General features: G+C 38.8%; 1 protein-coding gene across 1 annotated transcript in view; it reads left to right on the top strand.

Moving 5' to 3' along the window:
- The window catches only part of LOC104275286 (dedicator of cytokinesis protein 4-like), a gene marked incomplete at its 5' end in the record, with an annotated part of 45,705 nt that overhangs the window by 26,710 nt on the left and 7,773 nt on the right, over positions 1 to 11,222 (top strand). Inside the window, 2 exons of the mRNA XM_009871208.1 lie at positions 952 to 1,050; positions 7,947 to 8,041. Of these exons, the coding sequence (XP_009869510.1) occupies positions 952 to 1,050; positions 7,947 to 8,041 (194 nt within the window). The remainder of the gene's footprint in view (positions 1 to 951; positions 1,051 to 7,946; positions 8,042 to 11,222) is intronic.

Raw genomic sequence — 11,222 nt, 5'->3', positions numbered from 1 at the left:
CAGGCTGGATGGTGCTCTGGGCAGCCTGGTCTAGGGGGAGATGTCCCTGCCCATGGCAGGGGGGTTGGAACTAGACGATCTTTAAGGTCCCTTCCAACCCTGACAATTCTATGGTTCTGTGAAAATGCCTGGTTAGGTGCCTGCACAACCTGATCTAATATTAGCTCTGCTTTGAGCAGGTATTTGGACACAAAACTTTGCAGTTTTAAGTCCATAACTCCATTCTTAGGAAAATCAGACAAGTGTCTGACACCTGTATGGGAAAAGCTGGAATACACTTGATTCTGTCGTTTTAAGTTCCTCAGCTGCTGCCCGGAGCATCCCAGTTCTGGAGCGTGGGACATGGTGGAGGGTGAACTCAGGAACCAATGCTGTGGGAGAGAATGGTCCTGCCCTCTGATTGATCTGAACTTCTAGACATATGTTTTAATGAGAAATTCCTCAGTAGGTCCAAGGAAGCATCTGATCAAAACATTTTCAAACTTTCTTCAGTCCTATAAATGAGGCTTCTTTCTGACAAATAGTGGGGTTTGTGATGAAAAAATGTTTTGAAAAATTCCCAGCTAACTGCATTAATTTCTTCCCTAAACAATAGTATTCTTCCCAGAATTGTTGCAAAACATTTTTGCTGATATTTGTTTCAAAACTGAGTTGACTAAGAGGTTGTAATTTTAGCAATCTAAATAATCCGTTTTAAAAACAGATACAAAGGAAGCAAATCACAAATGAAAATTTCACTGGTTTAGCCCTTCAGGAATTATTTCAAATAGATTGTGCTAAGAAAGAGAACTGCATTTGAGGAAATAGCTGTGAACTTCTTTTAAATGGGAAGGAGTGTCATAGCTAAATTAATGTTTTTTTTCCAAAACGTCCCATCTAATATGAAAGTTTAAGCTCAAGTACAGAAGAAATTATAATTATAATATTTCTGTTCTTGTCTTGTCTGAACAGGGGGAATTTGTCTCCTGCTTGTTGTCACTCTTGCGACAAATGACTGATAGACATTATCAACAGCTTCTTGATAGCTTCAACACAAAGGAAGATCTTAGGGTAAGTGACAGAGTTGTCTTTTGACTTGTTCTCTTCTTGTTTCTGTTTTTGATTTATCTCCCTTTAATATATTCCTGTGGTTTGATGAAACACTTAAGTATTTAAATGTAATCTGATTTTCAGATTAGCTAACTTTTTCACAGGCTTTCATGTGTACTGGGATCCACTCTTACTAGTGGGGCTGGAATTCTGGTGCTTCTATAATGACAGCAGATAGGATAGCGGTGGGTGGGGACACCTCTATAATTATTTTAAATCCATAAAAGTAGCCTTCAAGCCAGTTTTAAAAGTCTCACTGAAGTTGCACAGTTATGCTTGATTCTTCCTGTAAGCCAGTTGGCTTTTTGTTTGATTTATTGTATTCGTTTGTTTATTCATTCATTAAATTATATGTGGCAGTGGCAAACACGCAGCTTGAGGAATGCGTATTCAGCTAGTTCTCCATTTTTCTTAACTGTGCAGCAAGTCAGTTGGCAGGAGGGCCTATAGGTCTTGTAATGTCTGTCTGCCCAGTTTGACTGTGAAAGAGTAGCTGCAGAGCTCTTTCAGGGCAGCTTTGACCAATTCCATTGATGGGTTTACTGGGTTTATGGAGATTCAGCATTTTTTTAATTCTTTTTTGGAGGAGAGGCCTGGATTTTTTTTTAAAAAGTACTTCCTGCGTTAGGATACACACTAACACTCTGTTACACCCTGAAAAACTTATATAGTACCAGATTTGATCCACACAAGAAATCTTGAGAAATCACTTATGCCCATTTTTCAGCCATTGATCCTAGATAGTAATCATGTCCTAGTGCAATAGTATATTCTTAGATGTTACTCTTAAATTACCATTTGATAAACCTAAGTACTGCCCTGAAAAGGGGAGTGCAATTTCACATTTCCTTAAATTCTTGATGACTTTTTGAAGCTGTTCTGAAGAGAGTGTACCATTCATTAGTCCCTTTTCCTTGTAGCAAGATGGTCGTATTGAGCTTGGAAGGCAGAAAAAGCTACTGAGAAATTATCTATCATGGATCATAGAATCATAGAATGGCATAGGCTATCAGGAGTGCTACCTAGGAGTTACATAAGGTGGATGATTTTTATACTAGTATTACAGCATCTGTTTTCACCTAGCATAGTTGCTATCCTTAGGCAATTTTTAGTATATGCTGCAGAAGCTAGGCATTATTTACTGAAGATATTTTCCCTTCTGTTTGAGTTCTAAGCAAGTCTGTGTTCCTAGTTTTAGATTTCTATATTTCCTAGAGGGTTCAAGCTTGATTTCTGTTTGATGTATCTATGAAATACAGTGTTTAGTTTATTCAGACTTTCATGCTTCTAGAACATGAAAAATCTCTAGAATTAATGCCTAAATGGTGTTTGATTTGGCACATTTAAATTCACCTCATGCATATATCCTACTATTATACAGAGGCATATGGAAAGCAGCTATAGACAGTGCCATCAGCTATCAAAATAGAGGTCTTAAGAACTCAAGTCCAGAGTTTGTTATTTCCGCTCAGATCTCATTAAATCAACATCAATTCCACCAGTGATTCAGTGGCAGTAGGTTGATCATAATTAATGCAGCATTCCTTCTCTTCTGAATCTTAAATATTGTATTGGGGTTTTTTCCTCACTTGGAAATATCAAGTATCACTGAAATGTGTATAACTGAAAGCAAGAGGGAAAGATGAGAGCATGTACGTGAGGCTGACACCGCTGTCAGTCATGAGGTGATTGTGTGACCTGGCCTGGCTAAAACATCTTGCCACTTAGCTCAGGGATTTTTTGCTTTGTTAGCCAAGTGTGGAACTTCCTTGTTATATTGTACTGGTTTAAGATATGCTTCTTAGGAGGTGACGTCAATATGAGTAACTGAAGATTCAGATGTAAATATCTGTGATAAGAATTTTTTTTTTTCGTCTGAGATGCTTTTAGAGGCCGAACTAGTAGCCGTAGTTAATTTCTCAGGTAGTATGTACTTTGGAATTTAAGCTGTATTTTTGAATTCTCTTTTTGACCCCTGGTCAGTGATATCAAAGGGTCTCACCCAAGCTATGATACAAGTTGCAAATCTGATTCTGTGATTTGCAAGGGACTGAGTATAACCCAGGCCTTGAAATTGCTGTCTACAGTGGTTTTTTGCTTTGACTACCTCTGTTTATAATTAACCGTCTATACTGAACAATTAGACACTGTATCACAAGGTATTTCTTTCTTCTAGACTAGGTCTCAAGGCAGCTATGTCAAGTGCTTGCATTAAATGTATTTGCACAGCATTTGTGTGATATGATTAAAAAAATACCCTGACCAAACCACGAAAATTCACTCATGCAGGTACTGGTAAAAGGGGAGTGAAGGTTGTCATTCATTCCAACAAAATATATTTGCAGTTCTTATTCTTTTGTTTTTTTCTTTAAACAGTCTATACCAAGATTATTAAAGGCTGTTTCCAGCATGTTAATCACAGTACAGAAAAATGGATACTTTGAAGGAATGTGTCCTGGGTTTAGCTAAAAACCCAGTTCTGTACGCATGTACCCATTTTTATATGACAGGCACCTGAGTGATGTTTTAAACAAGTGGTTGTTTATGGAAATATTTCCTCTATTTTGTAAATATTTTTACTTTAAGTAATTGACGTGGTGACTATTTTTATTTTAGTTCTTTGAGAGAGCTTTTTTCTGTACAAAGCAGAAGACAGAAGGAACATTTTATATTTGAAAACATACTCCTCTATTTTGTAAATATTTTTACTTTAAGTAATTGACGTGGTGACTATTTTTATTTTAGTTCTTTGAGAGAGCTTTTTTCTGTAAAAGCAGAAGACAGAAGGAACATTTTATATTCAAAAACATACAAATGAAGTAGGAAAGGAATGACAGGGGATTCATGGCTGAGTGGTAGCATCAGAGACTATACTTCACTCACTTTTGAAACGTCAAATTTAACAAGGCAGTAGTTTTAAATACTTCCTTTTATCTTTCAGTATTATTTTAAAAGTATGCTGCTTTTGCTTACCACAAAATACTATCTTCTTCTAGTAAATATATTTTATAGCAGTTTATAGAACAGAGGCACCCTTGTAGGCGGATATTTACTGCTGCAAAAGAGCTCAGATATAATTTGTGACAAAAGGTAATGGTGGAGGTTATAAATAGGAGAAGTGAGAAAGTAATGAGAAAAACAGTATGTGTTAAGACAGTGTAGCTTTGACTGCAGCAAGGTGGTTTTGGTTGATATTTGTAGGGTTTTTACTTAATGGATTAAAAGAAGACAAAGCAAACAGATAAGCTCCTGCTCCTTATTATCATTCATCTATTCGCAGTGTACCCTACCTAATGTGGCAGAATAGATATACAGGAGAGATCTGATGCAGGAAAAGATATTTCATAGGCATAGGTGTAAGCCTTACTAGTTCTCTGATCCCTCTCTTCCAGCTAAAGGAGCTTCAGGAGCCTCATAGCCTCAGCTAAGGTGGTTGGTGAACCCCCAAGTGCAATTTATTCCACTGTTCTCTAATTACCCCTGGGACTCGGGCTGTTTGAGGTCCGTAGGCATGGAGAATGTCTCTGCTGGAGAAGCTCAGTTCTAGCCACCGTTCTTCCCTGCTCGCCTGTGGTACTTCTGAAAGGATGAGTGTTGGGGCAGAGTAGTAGCTACAAAACAGATACTTGGGTGGCTTCTGATGTAGATTGAGGAAGCAATGAAGGAAAGAGGATCTGGGAAAGGACTTGGCTGCAGGATGGAGGAATGTTCCAGGCAGACACAGCTCACTGTGAAACCATCATCTTTCTTACGGGCACCTTGGCACTCTGCAAAAAAAGCTGTGGGGTGCTCTACAAAGACTTGATGCCAGGTCTTTGTGGAAAACTTTGCAGTGTGAACCAAAGCAAGCAATGATGATCAGGCAGTTAGCTTCCGAGTGGGCTGTTGACTCAAAACTAAAATGCTATACAGATACACCCTGAGAGATCCAGTGAAGAGTGTGACCCGCTTTACAGAGGGTTCTGCACGCCTACAGAGAAATACAAAATAAATTCCAAGGCAGTTTTTGATTAAATGAAAAGATGACTTTCCGTCTTTCAGAAGGCCATGCTTCTCACGTAATCACAGTTTGATAATTTCATCAAGCAAATATTGCTACTGGAGGAAAGTGAACTGTGATAATATGATATTATTTAAGTGGTGTAAGATAGTACTAGAGCTTATGTACACTGGCAAGAATATTAAGAGATGATATTTAGAGTGTGTAAAAGGACAAAATTATTTCCTTGATATCTCTTAAGATAGAAAGCATATGAGACATTAATTATATCTGTACTCAACCAACCAAATGTTAGTTCACTTACGCTGCCGGCAAAAATGTATTTTAAATGTTAAAATCTGTTGCTAAATCATTATGGTGTGTTCAGCAGAACAGATACAACTATGAAAGAATAGTTCAGTGAAAAGGAAGCAGTTCAGAATTGATCTTCCATGAATGATAGTTCATAGTAGTGTCTTGTGATATTTGGATCATGAAACAAAAATGAGCAGCTTCATCAGTGCAAAATGCCAGGCATTGCAGTGCTGATCGAGACGTGTCATGGAATCCCTATCTGGAGGTGGGTCCCTTGGGAGCAAACACTGGCTCTGAATATTGATTAGCAGGGCTGACATGTGAAGGATGCCAGCACATTAATGGCGAGTAGTCAACTCGTAATTTACCCTTCGGTTATCTTCGTACTTATAATGGATTTCTATGAAAATGTATTACCAAATACACAAAAATTGAATCATGAAATATAAAAGTTAACTACAGATTACTTCTGTTAATAGAAGCTAAACAGTGAAAATCATACAGCTGGCTAGATATTCTCAAGTTTTTTATAAGGTATAAGGTTTTTTTCAGTTTTTTTCAGCTTTGAATTAAACTACATTTTGTTTATATGCTTTTAACATACTGTAATGGAGATCTGCAGTCCTACTGAGGCTTTTCAAGATGCATCTTGTATCTAATATTGCTTATCACTAAATTGGTGACAAAAATTTCTGGTCTTTCTGTTAAAATCATAAATACTTAGCCTGGTCTTAGTAATTTAAAATTTCATGCTAGTGTCTACATTTGCTTTGTTCTAAAGTTTGCTTGGAATAAAAGATCTATTCTGTTTTTAGTGTAGTGAGCTGAAGAAATGAAGTATGTATGATCTGTCTGCCCTTCTTTTCTTAATAACTTTTGAACAAGCTGATGAATTTCAGCAGGCAGTGGCCCATGGATCTCAAAGACGTTAAGTTCACACCTCACACAGCCTTTAGGTTTTAAGTCCTTAAACTTCTGCTTGTTTTCCCAACAGCAGTTGTTTGATCTCTTCACTTCAGCAGCCAGGCAGTTAGCTCCATAACAGCAGCAACATGTATGGTATCTGGACAACAGGATAAAAATGGGATATGGGAGAATTTGGGATGATGGTGTGAGATGACGTACGGCAGCATTCGAGTCATTGCCCTACTGTTGGGATTATGGCACAGAGCTTCAGAGAATACAGCACAGGAAAGGGAGAAAAAAAAAAGAAGCAGGCAGAAGCATTGAAATTTCATACAAGGTGCAAAGCTATAGGAAAGCAGTCTGGCATAAACACATTGCTTGTAGAGCTACCTGTTTATCTGGGAAGCTGGTCACCTGCATTCGAACAGTCTTGTTATCTGCAATGAGTATTGTTTAGACTCTTTAATACAGATAATTTTTTGGCATTTTGCTCAGAAAACAGGTTGTCTCTCTTACGTAATCTTCTCTGGTGGGTGGGAGCAGGGATCTCAGCTGCCTTTCCCAGTGCCTGTGTTCGTCCCTCTTTGCAGTGATTCTCTAATGAAAGACATCTGTTGTGCAATGCCCGTCATCTCCACTTCAGTAAATGCACTTGAGAATTTATTTCGGTTTTCAAAATTATCTAGTACTTTTTGGTTGTATCTTCATCTCATCTGTGTGTTGGGCTAACTCTCTACAAGTGGCAGGGGCAGAATCAATGCAAAACATTTCAAGGTCAGGTACCACACTGGTTCTGTTGGGCATCTTATAATCACTTGCCTCATGTTCTTCAGGATGTCAAAAGCTCCATATTGCTTGCTGAAAAAATACTGGCAGTATTACACACAATCAAGTTGGGCTATTAGAAATATTGTCCTTGTTGGTAGTTTTATTTGTGAAAAGAAAATCTGAAAAACTGTGTGCTGAGAGAGGGGTAGTTTAGTTTAGTTATTTATTAGTGAGTTAAATGACAAAGAAGATGATAATGCTTAAAGCTCTTAAGCAGTGCTTTCTACATCCAAAGTAGTTCAATATTTTTATTGATTTGCCAAATGAGGCAGGATGGTTAAGTGACCTGTATACAGACAGCTGCGATAACAGTTCAGGGGTCTGGGCATCACTATTAAATTCACTGCTCTTTGCAAACTCAATGATAAAATTGTCCTTACGCTCTCTCTCTTTCCCAGCAAATAATGCTGCTTTTAGAATAAATCTTGAAAGTGATGAAAACCTGGCATGATTAAGGAGATATTCAGAACAGTGTAGTGTTTGTAAAGTGCTTTTTTAATTTGCAAATTGTTCTTGGGATCGCATTTGTGGAAGTGTATGGGTGGAAACCAAATGCATCTTTGACATTTCTCTTATGCACTGCTGTCAATCAAATGGCACATTAGATTATTTTCCTCTGTTTACAAAAAATGAATCAAATCACTATTTGAAGCTTTCTTGAGGAACTGAAGAAATGAAAAACTATTCAGGGGTGTATCTATGTTGAAAATAAATACAATTCTGCTATTTCTGTAGTGATTTTTTTTTTGTCTCTGATTAAAATATTTTTAAAGCTCACAGCTCTTCTCAAAGCAACAAAGACATATGACCACTTCTTTTCCTTCCAAAGGATTTCCTGCTGCAGATTTTCACTGTATTTCGGATACTAATACGACCAGAGATGTTTCCAAAGGACTGGACAGTGATGCGTTTGGTTGCAAACAAGTAAGGCATTTTTAATGTTAATAAAAAATATGGGTAATATGCGAAGATCTTGGCATGTATAAATAAAGTTGTATGATTCATGTCATAAAAATATTAAGTATCTGTTATAATGCTGGCTGCAGTTTTTCAGTTTCAAATTTGAAATTTAAAATCTCTGTACTTATTTTACACAACAAATTCATAATATAATCTGTACTTCTTTCTCTTCTGAATTATAGTAAGCACATATAAGTGGAAACTCAGAAACACTTTTACAGAAGGAAGATGCTAGGCATCAACAGCTTTGTTTTCCAAGTAGCAAATGATATGTCTCAACAGAACTTCATTTCAAATCTGTTTTTTGAAATGCTGAGTTGGTAAAGATCGGTTTACTCTCAGGAAGAAATTATCTGCTGTGATATCATTAGCTGTTTTTTGAAATGCTGAGTTGGTAAAGATCTGTTTACTCTCAAGAAGAAATTATCTGCTGTGATATCATTAATGATGTTTTTGCATGTTTGATAATTTGGTCCTTGTCAGAAAAATCACAAATTAAAAACCATAAACCAGGAAATGGCATTACAGCACAGGCAACAGTAACATAGATCTCTAAGCATTGCCTAGTGATGTTTTGAGGTGTAACCTATTCTGTCTCTGCTCAGGCCTTATTTTTATAGAAGCAGGTTTCCAGCATTTCTGAGAAGTCATTACCCCAGGTCTAAACCTGTTGAATTTTATTTCACCTGTATCATCAGCTTCTTTGCAGGCATAGTTTTTGATCAGATAAGCCAGCTGAACAGTCAACATAATTGTAGAAACACCAGTATCAACAGAGCAGGGGGGTTGTGTTGGACAGACTTAGGAATCCAGAATTCAGGATTGACTTAAACTTTCATGGTACATTATGCAATCCCTGATGGAAGCTGGGTTTTAGTGTATGTTGTGGCTGCCAGCTCCAAGGAGAATTTAAATTCATGGTGCTCTACAGACTACTAGTAACAGTATTACTGTTACAATTAAATTGTGCTAAACTTATGTTCGTGATATATATTTATCATGTGTGTTTGGATATACAGGCCTCTTCAAACTTCTTCATAACTTGAAAAAAATAGCATGTTTTGCTTGTTTTCATTATGTCAGTGCTGCTAATCTTGCCAAGTTTGAATTTCAGGAAAAAAAATGTTAATCAAAGAATGGATATGATAATTTATTTCTGTGTATGATATTAAAAAAGGTATGATGGATACCAGCCTGCATCTAGTAATCATGCATAAGAAATAAATGGAGAAACACAGGAAAGTGAGGAAAAGGCATATGAACTTTCAGACTGAATATATAATCTAAGAAATCGTTCTGTATTCCAGAAACAACTGGCCTAGCAGATGGCTTTGCAACAGCTGACACATACAAAACTAAGATTTAGGAATGACCTTGGCACGTGTTTCTTGGGCTGGCAATGTTCAGATATGCTAAAGATGACGATAAGAAGTTCTGTGAAAGGAATGTTTATTTGCACCAGTCTTCTAGTTAGCACCACACATTTCCTTTTATTAATCCAGGCTCTGTTATTTCTGACCATCTAGGAAGTGTCTCTGTGTCCAGTTCTGTCAGGCAGAGAAGATAGGCAGAACCTCGCAATAACTGCTGGTGGGATGAGGAGCTGATCAGATCGGCTAACTGAACCCCATAACATATAAGCATAAGCGTTACTGCCAGCAAATGGAATATAAACACAGCTTTACCGATTCAGCCTTCAGTAACGGCTTTGCTAGGCGATCGTTCATTTGGGGAGCAAATGCTGGTTTGCTATGAAGCGGGGCCTCGCCTCAAGCCCTGTGTGCAGGTTTGGGCTCCTCCCTTCAAGAAAGACATGGAGGGGCTGGAGCGGGTCCAGAGGAGAGCAACGAGGCTGGGAAAGGGACTGGAGGGAAAGTCCTGTGAGGAGAGGCTGAGGGAGCTGGGGGTGTTTAGCCTGGAGAAGAGGAGACTCAGGGGGGACCTCATCACTCTCCACAACTGCCTGAAGGGAGGGTGCAGTCAGGTTGGGATCGGGCTGTTCTCCCAGGCAACCAGTGACAGGACGAGAGGGCACGGCCTGAAACTGCGTCAGAGGAGGTTTAGGTTGGATCTCAGGAAGCAGTTCCTCATGGAGAGGGTGCTCAGGCACTGGGTGATATGATGGTGTTGGGTCATAGGCTGGACATGATGATCTCAGAGGTCTTTTCCAGCCTCAACAGTTTTGTGATTCTGTGGAGTTTACCAGGTTTACTTAAAAGCGTGGTTTGAACTGAAGGCTCATCATCCCTGTGTTATGTGTCTATGGCTTCATTTCTGTTCCTTTTTGAGGCAGCAGAAAGGAAAATCCACTTCTGTTCTCTCCTCAGCTGCGGAGCACTAGTGTTTCCAGAGCTGTTTCTGAACAAGAGCTCCTTCCTTTAACTTGTCTCTCCCCTGCCTTTGCAGTGACTGCCTGCCTTCAGCTTCCTCGAGGTGTTCAAAAGCAGAGCCACAGAGTAGCAGATGTGCTAGAACCCAAAATCTTCAGGTGCGAATGGAGGAGCTTAGAGGCAGGATGAGAAATTAGGGTGCTGCCTGCACCGCAGACAGCAGCAGCTGTGAGCAGTGGCTCCCAGTGAGCTTCCCAAGCCTCACCTGCTGAGCCAGAGCACTTCGATGTCCTGAGACTCATCAGGATTGAAGGCAAAACTTCTTGAACTCTTGCTCCACTCGTGTCTAAAAGGAGAAAACTGGAAGGCCTAGTCCACCTTTTTAAGACCGAAATCAAATAAGACACGTCTGGATCTTTTGTAACTCCTGCTTCCCAGGAATAAGATGACGGTCGTGATGCCTGTGTCAGACGGTCTCGGCTTCAGACTGGGAAGCAGGAGCTCTTCTGGAGGCTGTGTGTTTCTTGGGAGCTTCATCCATCCCTGTAGTCACTTCAACAGCGCTGTCTTTTCTTCCTCTGTCACTGGAGTGATACAAAAATTCAAACTGTCTGGTATTTACAGGAAGAGAGATTTAGCCTGTCTGAGCCTAGGGAAGAAATGAGTCCCAGCAAGGATATAATCAGGTAATAGGCTTTTCCTAAGGGGGAGAAGTAATTTTTTCTCTTACTTATATATGCAAAACTTCAGTAACTGGAAGGATTTTTAGGTCTTAAAATGCTGTTATTCTTTCAATTTATAATAATATATAATAT

Source organism: Apaloderma vittatum, unplaced genomic scaffold (genome assembly GCF_000703405.1).
Source record: "Apaloderma vittatum isolate BGI_N311 unplaced genomic scaffold, ASM70340v1 scaffold1756, whole genome shotgun sequence".
Classification (NCBI taxonomy): Eukaryota; Metazoa; Chordata; class Aves; order Trogoniformes; family Trogonidae; genus Apaloderma; species Apaloderma vittatum.
The sequence above is the reverse complement of the archived record's forward strand: the minus strand, read 5'-3'. Positions and strand labels throughout refer to the sequence as shown.